The sequence below is a fragment of the Puma concolor genome, chromosome A2 (genome assembly GCF_028749965.1).
Source record: "Puma concolor isolate L17-30 chromosome A2, mPumCon1.1.hap2, whole genome shotgun sequence".
NCBI classification, from domain to species: domain Eukaryota; kingdom Metazoa; phylum Chordata; class Mammalia; order Carnivora; family Felidae; genus Puma; species Puma concolor.
In genome coordinates this window covers 170,563,748-170,582,719 of record NC_141668.1, presented here as the reverse complement: position 1 = coordinate 170,582,719, position 18,972 = coordinate 170,563,748, and the positions used below count along the sequence as shown (strand labels likewise).

General features: G+C 51.9%; 1 protein-coding gene across 1 annotated transcript in view; it reads left to right on the top strand.

Moving 5' to 3' along the window:
• Window positions 1-321: 321 nt before the first annotated feature.
• ZNF554 (zinc finger protein 554) overlaps window positions 322-18,972 on the top strand; it is a 36,850-nt gene continuing 18,199 nt past the window's right edge. The window contains exons 1-5 of the mRNA XM_086682988.1: window positions 322-349; window positions 546-736; window positions 916-1,113; window positions 1,235-1,346; window positions 17,545-17,586. Coding sequence (XP_086539114.1) covers window positions 322-349; window positions 546-736; window positions 916-1,113; window positions 1,235-1,346; window positions 17,545-17,586 — 571 coding nt within the window. The remainder of the gene's footprint in view (window positions 350-545; window positions 737-915; window positions 1,114-1,234; window positions 1,347-17,544; window positions 17,587-18,972) is intronic.

Genomic DNA, 18,972 nt, shown 5'->3' with positions numbered 1-18,972 from the left:
GTAGGACCAGGCTCAGCCCTTCCTCGAAGCCGCAAGGCCAAGACCGCCCGCCCACCTGTGCCCATGCAGGGGGGTGGCTGGAGCATGCAGCGAGCCGCGGCCCACCCTCCGGCCCCTGAGCCAGCCTACTGGGCAGAGCTCCTGTCCCCCCACCCCTTGGACACACTCGGGGATTTGTGATGTGACGGTTTCTGATTAGCGGGCACAGTTGCTGGAAGCCAGGCTGTGACATTCTGGTCCGTGTGACCTTGAGTAAGGCATATGTGTGGCCCTCTTGGCCCAGCCCCGTCTGGCTGGTGGCAATGCAGCCAAGTCTCGGTAATGGCCGGGGGCCTTCCTGGGGCCTCTGGTAATTGTTCAGAACGCCTTAGGTCATGCTTTCTGGTGGCAGTGGGCATTCGGAAGGGGTTCTTGAGCAGGACGGGTACGTATCCCGCCTTCACTTGGTCTGGGCCATCCCGTGTTTGCTTCCCTGGTCTCTGAGCTCCGTGGGAGCCCTGCCGCCTGCTCCTGAGTGGTCCCCACCAGTCCTTTGCCCCTTGCAGAGGGAACGGTCAGGGGAGTGGGGAACCAGGCGGCTGTGTCTGTGGGGCCCCCTTGCCCGCCCATCCTCAGCAGGCCCGGGCTGGGCGGCTGTGGCCTGGACTGTGGCATCCGCCCTTATGCACACCCGGCTCGCTTCCTGCTCCCATCTCTGTGCGGGGACGAGGGCCCGAAGCTCGTGTGCCCCTGGCGTGTGAGGGCTCTGCTAGGAGGGAGGGGGTGAGACCCATGTGAGGCTGCTGCTGCTTACTCTTAAACCATCTGGGGCCCAAGGAGGTGCAAAGACACCAACACAGATGAGCAGGGCTTGCTTCAGGGGCCTCTGGCCAGTGGTAGTCACGTTTGGGGGCTGGGGCTCTCTTTCCTGCACAGAGACCCCAGATGGCCGCTACCTGGTCCCTGTGCAAAGTCCAGGTGGGGTGCCGGCACCCCAGCGGCGTGCTGGGCAGTCAGGGGCCGGGGAGGGAGGATGCCCAGGTCTCGGGGGTCCCCGGGTGGGCAGATGAAGGGTTGGCACACGGGGCCCACTCGGTGCTGCCTGCCGCCCGCTGGCTGAGGGCCGCTGGCTTTGTGCGCCCGCACCTGCTCTCGAGGTCCGTTCGGGACGCTGGGGAGAGAGAGCCGTTGGATCCTTCTGGTTGGTGGGCTGGAGCAGCCATCTTGACTCGCCCTCCCCTGGGGGCTATTGCAGGTGGGGCGTCTCAGGACCGGGGTCGGGGTCCACACCTTCCTGGGCATCCCCATCCAGCAGCACCAGCCGGAGCCAGCAGCCCGGCGAGAGATGGCCCGGTGCGGCCTCGCTGGTGAGCACGGCTTGCTTGTCTGGGAACCCACAGGTGGATCCCGGGCTGGATCTCGGGGCTGCACTGTTGCATGAGTGGGGCCCCAGGTGCACTTGGGGCACAGGCTGGGCCAGGTGGGAGCCCGTGTGACCTGGGAAAGCAAGCTGACCTTGGCTGCTCACACACCCCGAACTTCCCGTGAGCTTTCCTGCCGGCCCCGCAGCATGTGAGACAGGGTGGGGCTCTGCTTAATCCCAGAGGGGCCCACGGGCACCAGGTTAGGGTAAGGCACTGCCCAGCCCTCGGGCCAGAGTGCAGTTCACCGTGACAAATAGCATCACTGGGCCGGTGCTGGCGCCCTCGTGACTTCTGTTGAAACCGGGAGGAGAAATTCTGTGTCCCCCGCCCCAGACTTGAGACTGGGGTCACAGGCTGTGGGCCGCACGGAGCCGCTGGACGAGTGAGGCCGGGAGGCCCCGGGGGAGACCACAGCCTGCCCCACACGCTGCCTGGGTGCCCGCTCCAGCTTCGCGCTGAGCCAGTGAGTTCCCTTTCCTGCTTCAGCCAGTTTGAGCAGCCCTCTGTCACCCGTAACCCAGAGTTCTGCCCTTGACCCCGTCCCCGCCGACCCTGCCCTTCCCCCGCCCCAGGTGTGTGGCCGCTGGAGCAGGGCTGGCCAGAACAGACCGGCCTCTCAGCCTCCGAGGGCTGTCCAGGGGCCCCCCTCTGACTGGGGGTGTTGAGGTGATCCGGGCGGGCGGGTGGCTATTTTGAGGGGCGTCCATGCGTTGTGTTCCCTTCTGTGGGTGCGTCCGCGTGTTCGTCTGGTTTGCTCTGGGGTTGGCCCCAGCTTGGGGCTGTTCATAAAACTGCCGAGGACATTTGTGTGCCGCCTTCACGTGGACGTCTGGTCGCGGGTTTACTTTGCTCTTTCTTGCCTCCTGACGAGCGAGCGGCTCTCGACACGTGTGTCTGCCATCCAGCTCCCCGGTGAGGCGTCCGGGTCTCTTACCTGTCTCTATCTACTGGTGGTTAAGTAGTACCTGGGAAAAAAGCCGGACAAAGACGTACGGCTGCTCTACAAGGAACCGGCGAGGGAGGGACACGTGGCGCGTTCACGGAGCGGAGAGGCTGGGAAGGCGCCGCTCTTCCCCCGGCGGATCGACAGACGCGATGCATTCCCAGCTAAAATTCCAGCAGCCTTTTTTTTTTTTTTTTTTTTCCCGGTAGAAACTGACTTGATGATTCTAAAATTTATATAACAATGCAAAGAAGCTAGGACAGCCGAGGCAGCCTTGAGCAGAAATTTGGGGGACAAGCAGTTAGTCGCCAAGACTTAGGAAGCTGCAGTCATGAAGCAAGGGTGGCTTGGGCAGAGGGATGGACAAATTCACTGGTGGGGCAAAGGACACAGAAGTCCGGAAACAGACCCACACACAGGAGACACCTGCATTCGCACCCAAGATGTCCCTACGCGTCGCTGGGGGAAGGACTCCCTTTTCAGCCAGTGGACCTGCAGGTAGAAAACCCCGAACCTTGATCCCCCCGCTTATGCCCCGCACAAAAACAGAACTAAATGGATCGTAAAGCTGGATGCCGAAGGGCAGCAAATATTTCAGATCTCTTCTGCCACCCCATGTACGGCCTTACGTGGTGCTGCACAGCGTCAACCCATCGGAGTGGTGGGTATTTGCAGAATTAACGAACCCAGCAGGCGGGCTGCAGTATGGGCTGTGTCCACAGGGTGGCAGGGCCCGTGCCCCATGCAGCCATTCAAGGCTCACACCACAGAGAACGCTCTAGAAGGTCCCTGGATGGAAGTCCTTCTAAGGTGGAGGACAGGTGTCTCGATCTCCTAGACAAGTCCCCCCAAAAAAACCCAATAGCATTTAAATCTAGTAGTCAAACAAACAACAGGCGAAGTTAATATTTTACTTAATGCAACGTATCCAAAATACCATTTCAATGTGTTATCGATAGAAAACGCCGTCAGAGAAACATTTCTGGGGAGAACAGAACCTTCAGAATCCAGCATCTTGTTTCATAACACGGCTCGTCTCAGCACGGACTGGCCAGGTTTCAAGGCTCAGTAGCCACCCAGGGCTGATGCCTCTTGATGGTACGGTGCGTGACCTGGGCAGAAGACACCAGACGGGACCCTGCGTGGGAAGGCTGTCACTCCTGTTGACGCCCTCTGTGCCCTGCTCCTCCTGTAACGTGTGTTTCCTAATCACGCCTGTGCCTCCAACCCAGTGTCAGAGAGGACCTTCCACACTTGGCCCGTGTTGTGGGCCTCCCACGTGTGACCTCAGCAAGCCACCGAGGTGGAAGACGGACGTGATGAGCTTGCCTCGCAGATGAGGCTGACGAGTGCTTGATACAGCTGACCCTGGGACTAGGACTTCTTCCCTATTTTCTGTGAAAACAGAACTTCCTCTTTACAAGGCTAGTTTGAATTGCATATTCTGTTACTTGTAGCTGCAAACTAAAATCAAACAATACTGAATATTTTATTGATGACCTAAAGGAATTGGCCTGGAATGATGCATCCAGAGACGCTTAGAAGAAATCAGCGTCCTGGGGTGCCTGGGTGGCTCCGTTGGTTAAGCATCTGACTCTTAATTTCAGCTCAGGTCATGATCCCATGGTTGTGGGATCGAGCCCTGTGTTGGGCTCCATGCTGAGTGTGGAGTCTGCTTGAGATTCTCTCTCTCTCTCTCTCTCTCTCTCTCTGTCTCTCTCTCTCTGTCTCTCTCTCTCTCTATGTCTCTCTTTCCCCACCCCCCGCCTCTCTGTCCCCACTCCCTGCCTCTCTCCCCCATTTGCATGCTCTCTCTCTCTCTCAAAAGTGAAAAGAAACCAGCCCCCCCCTTTTTAATTAATGTTTATTCTTGAGAGAAAGAGAGCACGCATAAGGGGGGGGAGGGGCAGAGTAAGAGAGAGAGACAGAATCCGAAGCAGGCTCCACGCTCTAAGCTGTCAGCACAGCGCCAGATGCGGGGCTCGAACCCAAAAGCTGTGAGATCATGACCTGACCCAAAGTTGAATGCTTAAACCAACTGAGCCACCCAGGCGCCCCGAATAAACACTCTTGATATTGATTACAACATTTTAGAACTCTAAGACCAGTTTTCTTAAGTGGGCCCAACCAGATAGGGCCCAAGGATTGTGCTGTTGAACACCTGCGTCACTCCCATCCATACAGATTTAGGATCCCTCCTTTTGAGCGTCAGTTACCAGTAGATTGTGGGGAAGGTGTCCCAGGGTTATGGGTGGTAGTGTCCAGTGGAGATTAAGGAAGAAAACTCTTTTAACAGCCCCAGGAGATTCTGTTGTTTGGCCACAAAGTAGGTCATTCAGATTGCCAACATGTAAAGTCTTGCAGGAAATCTTGTTGAAAGTGACAGAAATGTATGTGTGAACCCCCTTGCAAACGATGAGAGCTTATGCAAATGATGTGTCTCCGTCTTGCTGGTACTGACTGGGAAAGCCAGACCGTGGAAGATCAGGGTCCCTCTGCTTGAGAGTTCCAGTCCCTGGGGTGGCGGTCTAGAGTCCCAGGACTAGAGAGGTTTCCTGCGCAGGGGAGGCAGGGACGTGGGATACCCAAAGGGTATTCTATGCAAGCATGTGGGGCAAGACCAGGAATAGTTTCTGTCGCAATGTGTTTTAGAACTGGAGGCTGGTGACGGTCTCTGCTGTCCATCAACCCCTGTGAAGGAGAGCAGAGTCTGGAACCTTCCAGAAAAACCACCTGGCCTGGTGGAGGCAGTTAGCTCATATCAGCCGCATGGAGCTCTGAGACCTCTCCATCAGCCGCGGCTGGGGTCTGTGTGTCTGGGTGGTCTACCCTGGAGCTTATGTTGTGACCTAATTGCTAGGGAACTTGAATGCCAAATGCAATAAATACCCAGGCCTGGTGGGGCAGCAGTGGGTGGTGGCAGAAAAGATTCGCGCGAAGACCTTGAAGCCTGGGATGGTGCGCATCCCACGTGAACAGCAGGGAGACCGGAGTTGGGTGGTCCTGAGAAACACACGGACGAGTGGGCACTGGCCTCAGCTTCCCTCATCCAGTCAAAGTGGAGCAGGATAAGGTCCCCAAATCCGGAGTGTCTGGGGTCAGACGTGGAAGGCGGCCAGTTGAGTGGCCGTAGAGCCTACATACAGCAGGGCAGAGCCACCGTGTCATTGTGAGTGGGCAGGCCCTGGAATGCTTGGGCCCAGGAGAAGAGCCTGTGCTTTGGAAAGCATTGCAGCTTGGGTGGCACCAGGGAAAACCTCCGTGGTCCCTGGAAGTCTGGGGTGGGGAGAGGACTACGTCTTGTACCTGGCCATGAGCATGTCTGCAAGGAGAACAGACTCTTCGTGTCCTGGAGTAGGTCGAGGGAATAGTCAACTTGATCGTTATCTAGAGGATCTCCTTGGATCCTGGCTGGGCTAAGAGGCGGGATTGGGCTCCCTCAAAGGCTGGAGAAGCATCACCTCTCCCCTCGTGATGTCCCGCCCTGTACCCCATTCTCCCATCCCAGTGAAGGGCCCCTTGAGGAGCTGATGGGAATAACGATAGGAATGACAAGGGGCGCACGGGGGGGCGAAGGCCGTGGACCTCCATCCTTGGTCCACCCCAGGGGCCATGGCGTGGTGCTTCCACTCTTCCTCTAAGTGAAGCTGACTTAGGGTTGATGGGGACCAGCGACATCCGCTCTTTGGTTAAAACGCCACAAATACCTCAGGAAGCATTGCGATGATAAGATTTCAGTGCTGACACTTTCAAGATGAAGACATTCGAGGGTTCAGGGACACAGGGTGTAAAAGGCAGGAGGAGTGACGATTGCGTTAGGAGGACAAACGTCGCCTTGGCTAACGACGTGCATCCATCCCAGCAAGACCACAACCGAGCCAGCGGACAAAGAGCGTTCTGAGCTTGAGTCCGCTCTGGCTTGAGGGGTTTTAAGTAGGGAATGCCCCCCACCCTGTCCTTTCTGCCGCAGGTGTCTGGGACGCTGGCTTTCCAGGTCTTTGGTGAAACACCTTTATCCTGTTGCTTGAGTTGGCTGTTGATGCATAACCTTATCCCCCAGCTGAAACAACAGTAAATACTATCTTACGCTTTCTTTGGGTCAGGAACTTAGAAGCCACTCAGCTGGGGCTTCTGGCTTGGGGTCTCTCATGAGGTTAACATCATCCGAACACCATCCCGGGGCTGCAGGATCTGAGGGTGGGGCGCTTTGAGGGGTGGCGAGCGTCCGCACAATATGGTGGCTGCCTTTTCCCAGTTGAGTCACCCAACAGTGAGCAAGGCAGAGCCTCTGTGTCTCGCGACCTGGCCTCGGAAGTCACACTCTGTCACGTTCCCAACGCCCTGCCGGTTACCAGTGTCCAGGCGGTGCAGGTGGGAGCCACACGGGGCGTGAATAACAGGTGCGGGTCACCGGAGGCCTGTGTCCCCGACGTTCTCCATGCTCACAACACATTCTCTTTGTTCTTTCTAAAAGGAAAACATGCAAAAGAAGACAGGGTAACAGTTTGCAGTGGTCATTTGGTTCCTAGGCTGGAGAGGTGATTGGAAACACGGATGGAAAATGAGAACAGGGGCTCCTGGGGGGGCTCAGTCGGTTGAGCGTCCGACTTCGGCTCGGGTCATGATCTCACGGTCTGTGGGTTCGAGCCCCACGTCAGGCTCTGTGCTGACAGCTCGGAGCCTGGAGCCTGCTTCGGATTCTGTGACTCCCCTCTCTGCCCATCCGCTGTTCACGCTCTGTCTCCCTCTCTCTCTCTCGAAAATAAACATTAAAAAAAATTTTTTTTTAATTTTTTTAGTGTTTATTTTTGAGAGAAAGAGTGAGACAGAGTGTGGAGAGGGCCAGAGAGAGGGAGACACAGAGTCGGAAGCAGGCTCCAGGCTCCGAGCCATCAGCCCAGAGCCTGACGCGGGGCTCGAACCCACGAACCGCGAGATCGTGACCTGAGCTGAAGTCGAACGCTCAACCGACTGAGCCACCCAGGCGCCCCAGGCAGGCAGTCACTTTTTAATTGGGTAAGTACATTTCATTTTTTGCTCAACAAAACTTTTTTTCCAAAGTTTATTTTGAGAGAGAGAGAGAGAGCGAGAGCGAGCACGCGTGTGTGCTAGCGGCAGAGAGACCAGGAGAGAGGAAGAGAGAATCTCAAGCAAGCTCTGTACTGTCAGCACGGAGCCTGACGCAGGGCTTGAACCCATGAACTGTGAGATCACAACCTGAGCCGAAATCAAGAGTCGGCTGCTTAACAGACTGAGCCCCCCAGGGACCCTGCTCGATAAGACTTTGTGAAAAAGTATGATTTGTTGGTTCAGTGTTAGCCTTTTATCTGGCAGGCTTATTGTCCCCCAAACCTTATTCCATACCCCTCTTGGGGTGTTCTGGCCAGGCCGCAGGGAGGATAACGTAGACCCTGGGGGCAAAGACACAGCCTTGAAGCCCCTCGCCGGAGGCGGGATGGAGACGATCTCCCCAGCCTCCATGACCTTGCCCTTGGTCGGGGAGGAGGGTGGCCCGGATGCCACTGAATGCCAGGATGTCAGGAACTTGGCTTTGCTGGAGGTGTCAGGAAAGCCACCGTGAAGCTGCCCGGGGCCCGGGAGCCGAGGCATTTCGGGACACAGAAGAGGGCAGTGACCGAGCTGGGGGCCCAGAGCCGAGGCATCCCAGCACACAGCAGAGGGCAGTGACGGAGCCCTTGCTGCACAGGAGGAGGACATACCCAGGCTCGGGCTGTGTCTGTGTCAGGGAACGGGACGAGGTTCCCAGCCGGAGCCCAAAGGGAGCTGGGGCTCAGGGAGCCGCCCTCTCTTCCCTGGTGCAGTGACCCTGAAGACCAAGGCCACAGTGATGGTTTGGGCCGTAACAGTGGAAACAGCCACAATAAAAACCACTCCAAATGCGGTTTGCTGGAGCATGTGGGTGGCTGTGACGGGACGGCCGATGAACTGTAAGGTGGGGGAGTTGAGCAGGACGTAGCCGAGGGCCCTGTTGCTGGCTTTGAGTGGGAGAGTGCCTCGGTGCTTCCTGAAGACCCCAGGACCACAGCCCGGAGGACAGGGAGGCGCATAGTCGTGCAGGCCAGAGCCGCTCCCGGGGGTCTTTACAAGCTAGGAAGCACGCCCCCTTCCGGACACGGCCATCCGTGCGTACCGGCGGGCTGCACCCTTCACACATTTCTCTACATCCGATGAACGAAGCAGGAACCATCCCTTCCGTTCAGCATCTCTTACCGATTCCCGTGATAAAAACAGACACACTGTCTACCCAGTGGGGCCATGTCTACACTGCCCCCTGGCATGTGGTTTTATGGACAAAATATTTCCTCTAGCGTTTCACTGTGGAAGGTAGCCATTTCATTGTCCCTCGTTTGGAAATAATTTTGAAACTATAATAGACTCTTAGACCTTACATATTACTTCTCTAGGTCACATACCATATATACAGCCTTACCTGACCGGGATTATTATTTTTTTCCCCCGTAAGAACACAGGAAACTAGATCCAGAAAAAGACACCATAGTTGTGGTTATACCATGGGCTGGGGAGGGGGGAGGGGAAACGGCGGAAGAAGTAGGTGGGGCTGGTCAAGTGCCCCTTTGGAGGCATGATCTACGGCAGGACCAGCGTGGACACCGCTGTGCGGTCCGTATGGAAGTCGCTAAGGGCGTGGATCCTAAGAGTTCACATCCCTTACCAGACGGTGGATGTTAACTAACTGGGAATCCTCGCACAGTGTATGTGGGTCATCATGCTGTATACCCTAAACTTACACGCTGCCATATGTCAATTTTAGAGTGGTAAAATTGGAAAAAGAAAATTCTCATCCCCAGAAAAAAATTGTACCTATGTGGGGTGGTGAATATGTTAACTAGTCTTACTGTGGTGATCATTTATATATATGTATTTGGGTACATATTTGTGTATATATATGTACGTATATCACTATATGTACATATCGTATACATATATCACTACACATATGTACTCTATGCACATACAGAGTGATGCATATATAACACACATTTAGTGACACATATGTGATGAGATACATCTCTCTATACATGTAAAATTACTAGGTTGTACACCTGAAATTTATACTATGTTCTATGTCAATTGTATCTCAGGCTGGGAAAAAAACATACTAATAATCTATTCGACATCAGGGAATTATTGTTAATTTTTAAAAAGATTTTGTAACGTTTATTTCTGAGAGAGAGAGATGGATTGTGAGAAGGGGAGGGGCAGAGAGAGAGCCCCAAGCAGGCTCCATGCACAGCACAGAGCCCGACGTGGGGTTCGATCCCACGAACTGCAAGATCATGACCTGAGTCAAAATTAAGAGTCAGACGCTTGACTGACGGAGCCACTCAGGTGCCCCAAATTATTGTTCATGTCTAAGGGTGATCATGATATTAAAACGGCATTGCCATTTAATGATGGTGATATCATTAAAACCTCTTTTGAGAGTTAGATGCTGAAGCATTTAAAGGTGAGATATTATTAAGTCTATAAACTATTTTAAAATGCATCAGAAATACAAAAATAAAATATGTATGGAAAAGTGTTGAGAGTTACTGACATGGTCCAGAGGAGTAATATTTATCAAGAGTTATTAAAATCAGTGAGAATATAACAATACTGTAATAAAAGCAGGCTATGGAGAGGTAGTTTGGGGAATATAGATAGCGAAGACATCTAGGAAAAGGTCTTCACCCTTAAAGAAAATCTAGGGATGTGCAGTAAAACGATGGCATACTGTTTGTCATCTAGTAGATCAGCCAAACTGTTTACAGTTGCAAAATCCAGTTTTTAAACAAATTTTTTAATGTTTATTTTTGAGAGAGAGAGAGAGAGAGAGACAGAGGGTGAGCGGGAGCGGTGCAGAGAGAAAGGGAGACAGAATCCAAAGTAGGCTCCAGGCTCCGAGCTGTCAGCAAAGAGCCTGCCGTGGGGCTCGAGCTCACGGACCGCGAGATCATGACCTGAGCCGAAGTCGGATGCTCAACCGACTGAGCCACCCAGGTGGCCTGCAAAATCTAGTTTTAAAGGGATAAAGGGATGAGGTTTTTGGTAGATAGGTACAAGAATTTGAAAGAGCAGTTTGGTAAAATGTGCCAAAGAGGCTTAAGGTATATGTGCATACGGACAGGTCAGTACCACACCTCCAGGCATCCGTCCTACAGAAACCCCAGCCACTTGTGCAAAAACACACAAGGATATTCACTGTGCCCCTTCCTTTTGCTTGCAGTGGTACCCACCTCCGGGTCTAATCCCCTCCTCCAAGAGCACCACTAATGAAGTGACTGCTTAAGCATGTAAATCTGATCATGAGTCTAAAACTGATCACGTGTGCTCTGGATGAAGTCTACACTCGTTAGCCTAGCAGGAAAGGCACTCTTATAACTTGAAATTCCACAGATGCCCCGAGGCCTTTCACTTCTCTGTGCCCTTGCACATATTCTCTGACCTGAAGATCCCTCTCTGTTGGTAAGGGTGTTGTAGAAAGTGGATGGCACCCTCTAGGGGATGAGGGAAGAAAGTTGAATGAGAGGAGTGTCTGTGAATGTGCGGATATGTTTGAAGAGAGCCAACAGAGACCCTGCAGCATTCTGCAAGAGTGGGAGCTGTTACCACCTCTGATCCGAAGGGAAAAGCAGAAGAACTGATCCCAGAACCCAGCACAAAGGGACCATACCTTTCACTAGGCAATCAGCCATGGACAAACCATGACCCCGCATGGACGGAGCCAGCAAGACTGCTCCAGGTTGGCCAAACCCAAATAGAAGGCAGAAGGCAGGGCTCCGTTGATATAATCCATAGAAGTCCGTTTCCCAGCGCAGAGGGCGGGACAGAAACAGGTGTATGGGGGGTCAGGAGGGACAAAAACTCAGCTCAAGCATCATTTCCTTTGGCAACCATTCCCAGATCTTTCAAGACTGTCGTGTTCATTCCCTGTGTCCTGGTCCAGCTCCCAATACAAGCTTCTCATACAGCCTTTCACAAAATGGTGAAGGACTCCGTTGATCTGCAACCCTTCATTCACTGGGCTGTGACACTCCAGGGTGGTTACTGAAAGAGAAGCCAATTCCGAATCCGTACGTTCAGAGTCAAATCTTGGCCCTGCGGCTTACAAAGGCGTTTACTTTTCCACATGTTTTCAATTATTTTAGTAAAATCATGGTCATGATAATACCCTATGGGGTGGCCGTGTGGGTTGAAAGCAAAAGTTTCCTCAAAATAACTCCCGCAAGAGAAGAGACTCGGTGTGTGATTGTGTATTAGATGTGTTCTCTTGATGGCTGGGCTTGATTTCGGGATTAACCTTCTTACGTGTGGAGAAAGTTACATCTCATGAATACTCTACCTCTGAGGTAGGACTCAGAGCTCACATTAGAGCTCTCCGCTGCAGCAAGGGTGCAGGCACCTGACCTTGGTGCCCTGGACTAGAGTACTCACCTGAAGGCTTCTCTTTGGAACCGAGCACTTGGAGGCGTCACGTGGTTCTTACTTCCTGGCGTAAGTGGAGGCAACAGTGATTTCCTTTAGAATTTCTTGGGGTAGCCAACAGCGGCAACAGTTTTTCTTTTCGTGTCTGCTCTGCAGTGTGTCTGGCTTAGATCGCTAACGGTTTTCTGATCTATGCTGTGTCCATTTAGAGCACAGGTACAGTTTATTGCAACGTAAGACGATTCTTAATTGGCGCCTGTCTCACTCCGTATCTTGTTTCAGCACCTGGACAGCTCACCTCCGCCCAGTTGCTGTACCCTTCTCCTGAAACTTGAGCGTTTGGCTTCTTAAAACGTAGCTGCTGAGTTGCATTAGGGCTCAATGACCTTTCAAGGGTAGAGAGTTCCTGATTAGGCCCTACGTAGGATTCTAGGCAGTGGCGAGGGCATTCCAAACGAGTGAAAGTGTCCTAATAGTTATTATGACGGGTTGACAGAACGCACTTCTTGAAGGAACGAGTGATGTAAGAATAAAGGCACGAGACACGGCCAGTCCAGTGGGCTGAGAAGGAAGGCTTGGGGGGTGTTCAGAGAAAATGCTTCTGCGGGTGCCCACCTGTCTGACTGCAACCCTCCCCATGTGGACAAGGGCGTTGCGAGCAATAGGCAGGCATCCTCTCCTGAGGGTTTTTCGTAAACCCGGGACCACAGCCCTCGCTGCGCACAGAGAAGGGAGTCTGAAAACGAGTTCTGCCAACAGACACGTGTCTTACTAGCAGCAGGGGGAGTGCCAATGGTTCACAAAGATAATGACAGTGTTTTCACATGGACAAAAATTGCTGTGTTGCAGACCCGACAATGACAATACATATGATCAGGGAAATAACAGGTAAGTGAAAATAGGTCCATGGTTTTAGGGGTGGGGGGGAGAAGGTATATCAATCCATATCGCAAAGCTGAATGGAAGCCATATGGGCCAAATAACAATTAAATTCGCACTTCCAAAACACAGGAGATGTGGGTAGCACTGAAATATCTAATTAGATCACGCAATAAGGCACCCAGCAGATTGGAAGCATTTTTAAAAATGTGATAATATCAGGATTGGGATAAGGAGTGAACTGACAAAGCCTTACGGGGGGTAATTTGATATTATCTATTAAAATTTAAGATGTAAATACACTCCACCCCAACATCCCATATCTAGGGGTCTGATGAAGTACACACACATTTGGTCAAGCTGTACGTAAAATGTTCATTGTAGCATTATTTGTAATAATGGAAAGTTCAAAACAACTCAAATGCCACCAATAAAGAAACAGTTAAATTAGATCAAAATATGTAGTTTAAACGTAGGGGCACATTCATTTAATGTGATACATGGTCTAGCCCCAGGTGTTTATCAGGTATCTGCACATTCAAACGGCTTAGTTTTTTTTTTTTTTTTTTTTTTTTTTCAACGTTTATTTATTTTTGGGACAGAGAGAGACAGAGCATGAACGGGGGAGGGGCAGAGAGAGAGGGAGACACAGAATCGGAAACAGGCTCCAGGCTCTGAGCCATCAGCCCAGAGCCCGACGCGGGGCTCGAACTCACGGACCGCGAGATCGTGACCTGGCTGAAGTCGGACGCTTAACCGACTGCGCCACCCAGGCGCCCCTCAAACGGCTTAGTTTAAGAAGTCAGTCTATTTAGTTAATCTGTAGGAATCACAAGGTTCTCCACAGAATACTAGCTTAATAAAAAATTACAGAAAAATTATCTGTATGTGTGAGTGTGGTATTTAGCCCCTGGACAATGAGTAAGAAAGAAGTCTACGTAAATTGAAAGGTCTTTTCTTCCCCATAAATCTGGACCTGAAATGAGATGGAATCTGTGATTGTGCTGATGGAATGCTCTCCTCAAACATCTGTGTGAAGTATAAATCCAACACTGAGATGGCATCCAACCTCAAGAAGCCCCACGGCCCACTCAGTCGTGTCTTCCTGGATGGTCCCTCTGCCCTAACCTTGACCGTGAGCTTGCCAGGGGTACATACTATGTCATTCCATCGCAAGTCCCAGTCCCAATGGAAAATTTCCATAGTTAAGAATATCGTTATCATTCCACATATTTTCTTTTCTTGTCCAAAGAAACCTGGTCACCAGCACTGTTGTCATCTTTCAAAGAAAGAGACACAGACACAGACTTCAAAGCAGGCTCCAGCCTCTGAGGGGTCAGCACAGAGCCTGACGCGGGGCTCGAACCCACAAGCCATGAGATCATGACTTGAGCAGAAGTCGGACACCCAACCGACTGAGCCACCCAGGCGCCCCACATCTGGTAACTTTTTTATGTTTATTTATTTTTGAGAGAGACAGAGAGAGAGAGAGAGAGTGCGCGCGAATGGGGTGGAGGGACACAGAATCTGAAACAGGCTCTGGGCTCTGAGAGGTCAGCACAGAGCCCGACTCGGGGCTCCAACCCACTAACCGTGAGATCACGACCTGAGCCGAAGTTAGACGCTTAACCGACTGAGGTGCTCCATCTATGCATCTGATAGGGATTCAGAAAATTCTGGGTTCAAATCCAGACTACTCTAGGACCTGGGAGCTGGTGTGTTAACCTTGCCTTTTATTTCTGGTGCTCTGATCTCTGAGACCTCCCTGATCCTGGAGGGGACAACCCCTCCCGGGGCTAATTCCTAAAGATCGGTAACAACTCAACCTGCAGTGTCCCTTTCATATGCAAACCCATCAATTCCAGGTCTATGCCCCATCGCCTCCTATGTGGGGCTCTCACAATCTGGGTCACTCTCCCCCTGCCGTAACCATTCCAGGGCCAGTTTCCAGACGACTAGGGACAACACATACGCTCCCCAGCCCGCTGAGATTCTTCACATCAGTGAATCCTAAACCTGCTGTGTCTGATCGCCTCACTTGTTTCTTCCCACGGAAACCACAATGAAGGTCCCCGCCCGTGTTCCCCACACCCCTGCCTCCTGATGGATCCTGGTGCTTCCTGGAGTGCTCCCCACCAGTGGCATGCTCCCTCCATTTGGGAAGTGTCGGCAACGAACTGTCTTTTCCACGGCAGCTCTCTCCTGATCTGTTGGCCCCGCCATACCTAGATAATAAAACCTACACTTTAGGGGCACCTGGGGGGCTCAGTTGGCTAAGTGTCCGACTCTTGACTTCGGCTCAGGTCATGATCACTCAGTTCGTGGGTTCGGGACCCGCATCAGGCTCTCCATTGACAATGCAGAGCCTGCTTGGAATTCTCTCTCTCTCTTCCTCTCTCTCTGCCCCTCTCCCGCTCTCTCTCTCTAAGTCTCTCAAAATAAATGAGTAAACTTAAAAACTTACATTTTAAAGCTCCTGTGTAGTTGACCCTTTAAGAACCAATGTCTTCATTTGTAAAAAAGGAGAGAGCAATAGCTTTCCCTTAAAGTGCTCATAGATTTAAATTTAAAAATGGAGGGGCGCCTGGGTGGCGCAGTCGGTTAAGCGTCCGACTTCAGCCAGGTCACGATCTCGCGGTCCGGGAGTTCGAGCCCCGCGTCGGGCTCTGGGCTGATGGCTCAGAGCCTGGAGCCTGTTTCCGATTCTGTGTCTCCCTCTCTCTCTCTGCCCCTCCCCCGTTCATGCTCTGCCTCTCTCTGTCGCAAAAATAAATAAATGTTGAAAAAAAAAATTTAAATTTAAAAATGGATAAACTCTTCTTCAGAGCAGTTGCACGAAGGGGGACTTGGTTCGTTTCACACCATCCTTACAAGACATCATGGCTGGGAGATCCATCCCGCTGACCAAAGCAGATCTGACTGGTTATGAAGATTCTCCGGGCAGCAAAGGATAGATACCGAGTTCTGCTTTATGAAATCTCCTGCACCCAGAGGCACCGTCTACTTCAGGGCCATTTCCAGCTCAGGCACTCTTTGTCCTTGCCTAGAAAATGCAACCACAGATATCCCCACAACTCTTGAGGAAAACGCCAGTTCATTAAAACCGAGCCCCTTTGGCCTTCTGAGGGCATATTGTCGCCAGCAGGCATTCTCGATGGACTGCGGTTTCTGAGGCTCCAAACGCGGCGGTGGCAGTGGTCACACTTGGGGCACCGTCGGACCCTTCGAGTTACCCACAGACCCCGTTTCTGGCCGGGCGAAGAGCGTCTCGTGGAGGGCATGGGAGCCACACGGGACTCTGTCAAAGAAGTGCGGGCGTGTGTCCTCCAAAGACGCATCCTGTGGGCATCCCTCCAAAACGTTGCAGGCGGATCCTGGCGATGACCACCTGAAATAAAATCGCCAGCGTTCCCTAAGGATGACGTCTTGTGGGTATTCAGGAGGGTTAACCGTCTGTATCAAACGTGAGAAACCAGGAATTTCAGGACTCTGGTGTGAAAAGGCAAGAGTCCCTTGGAAAGCGTCAAGCGTGGAGTCTCTCCCACCGGCGGTGAAGTCCCGCGGGGTGGCCTGGCCCACACCTTCTGTGTGGTGATGGTGTTCATCCCACCTACGCGGAAGCTGATCGGAGAACTGGTGTCCCTACAAACGATAGTCACGTTGGCTGTTAAATCGTTGACTCTGGGAATCCATTCTGAGAGAGGTTGGAATCGCCCTGTGGAGGGAATCCCCTCCGTACAAGGCTGTGCAAGATACCTTTCCTGACTGTTTCCTCTTCAAATCCCAGAGGAACTGCTCCCCTTCCTATCATCTGAGACACACGGCCCCACCCAGGTCCGGCCACCATGCGGCAACACGGCCACCACGTCTGGGACCAGAACAGCATCCCTGGAGGCCATCTGATGCACAGCTGGAAACTGAGCTTTGCCATTCAAGGGCAGATCCAAAGGCCCCTCAGGGATCTGAAGGGGAAGAGAAGAGTGGGGTCCAGTTTTCCCCCGCTGGAAGCAGCGTGAGGGAGCCCAGTACTGTGTTAATACACATTAGCCAATCACGCTTATTCTGGAAGACTTGAATCCTTTTGAATGTATCGAAGACAATTTTATGGCCTCGAATATAATCTGTCTTTGCATCCGTTTTGTGCACTTTTGGGAAGGATGTGTGTTTGGCTCTTGTTGGCTAGACTGTCTCATACATGGCAGTCCCGTCAAGTTTGTCAATAGGGTTGATTAAATCGACACCTTTGCTGACGTTCTGCCCACTTGTTCTGTTAATTATTGGGGGGGGGGTGGTGATTAATTTTATGCATCTATTGGGGTATGTTATGGTACCCATTGTTTGGTCAAACATCAGTCTAGATGTTGCTGCGGAGGTCGAATCTTTAGAAGTGATTAACGTTTATTTGTTTTTAATGGTTTTTTTTTTTTTATTTTTTGAGAGAGAGAGCAAGAGTAAAAGTGGGGGAGGGGCAGAGAATCTGAATCGGGCTCTGCGCTGACAGCAGTGAGCCCGAATTGGGACTTGAACTCATGAACTGTGAGATCATGACTCGAGCCAAAGTTGGGTGCTCAACGGACTGAGTCGCCTGGGAAACCCAGGTGTGATTACCATTTAAATCAGCCCGCTTTGAGTGAAGAGATTACCCTCCGTCATGTCAGGGGGCCTCATCCAATCAGTTGGAAGCCTCAAGGAGGAAAGGCTGGGGTCCAGCGAGGAAGAAGGAATCCCGCCACAGGACGACGACGGCCTTTGGTCTTGGGCTACAACGGCTACTCTTCCCTGGTCTCCAGCCTGCCCTGTGGATTTGTACTTGTCAGCCCCCGTAATCACATAACGCAGTTCCTAAAAGTTAACCGCCCTGTTTGCCTCCAGGAACTCTGATTGATACGAGGAATATTGAAATCATCTCCAACGGTAAGTGTGCACTTACCCATTTCTCCTTGCATTCTGCTTTGTGTATTTTGTTTGTATTTATTTATTTAAAAATTTTAAAAAGTCTTTATTTTTGAGGGAGAGAGACAGAGCACGAACAAGGGAGGGGCAGAGAGAGAGGGAGACACAGAATCCGAAGCAGGCTCCAGGCTCCGAGCTGTCAGCACAGAGCCCGGCGCGGGGCTCGAACCCACGAACCGTGAGATGGTGACCTGAGCCGAAGTCGGACGCCCAACCGACTGAGCCCCCCGGGTGCCCCGCTTTGTGTATTTTGAAGCTCTGTTAATAGACGCATAAATATCTTGGATCGTTATGTCCTTTTGATTTATTTTCTTACCATTTTATATGACAATCTATGACTTTTAATTTAGGTATTTAAACCAGTAACAATTAAAGTGACTTCTTAAGAGGAGACAGAAGTTTATTGAATAGACCACAAAGGAGTGGTCAGTAGAGGAGTAGGCTGTCTGCAAAGGGATTTTTTTTTTTTTTTTTTGAGAGAGAGAGAATTGGTGCAAGAGGGAGAGGGAGAGAGAGAGAAGGGGCTCACCCGATGTGGGGCTTAAACTCACACTTAAACTCACTCACCCACCCGATGTGGGGCTTAAACTTCAGATCATGGCCTGAGCTGAAAAATCAAGAGTCAGACGCTGAACCAACTGAGCCACCCCGGGGAACCACTGCTATTATTTTTTATTAATCAAGGCTGAAAGCCCAGGACTGCCAGCAGCAGTGTGGAGAGGTACGAGGAGGAACAGGTCCTCCAGTCCTAAACAGGCAGTCTGGACAGCGTATCTTCTGCATCACGGGCTAAGACTGGAAAAACCAGACTGAAAAAGTGGGGTTGGGAAATCATTGAACACCTTGAGTCTGTTCAGGCTGGTATAATAAAGGGTCCTGGCCCGGGTAGGGGAGAACCCCCTTCCAGGCTGCAGAGAGCCGACCTCTTCCTTGTGTCCTCACATGGCAGAAGGGACGAGGGAGCTCTCTTGGGTCTCTCTCATAAGGGCACTAATCCCATCCGTGATGACTCCACCTCTCAAAGGCCCCCACCTCCTAATATCATCACACTGGCCACCAGGTGTCAACCTAAGAATTTGGGGGTGGGTTGGGGTGGGGAACACATTCAGGTATAACACACATAATGTGCATTGTTGCGTTGGCTTGGGCCATCTGTTACACAAATTCATCCAACCCTTGGGACCTTCACCTGATGTTTATCCTACTTAAATCAAAGCCACTCGAAGACTAGATTCCCAGTCTAGGCTTGAAACAAGTAAGATGCAACTCTGGAGAAAAGATCCTAATCCGTTCTGCCCCAGATCGGATGACAAAGTCACAAGCATGATGTTTATAATGACGTGTCAC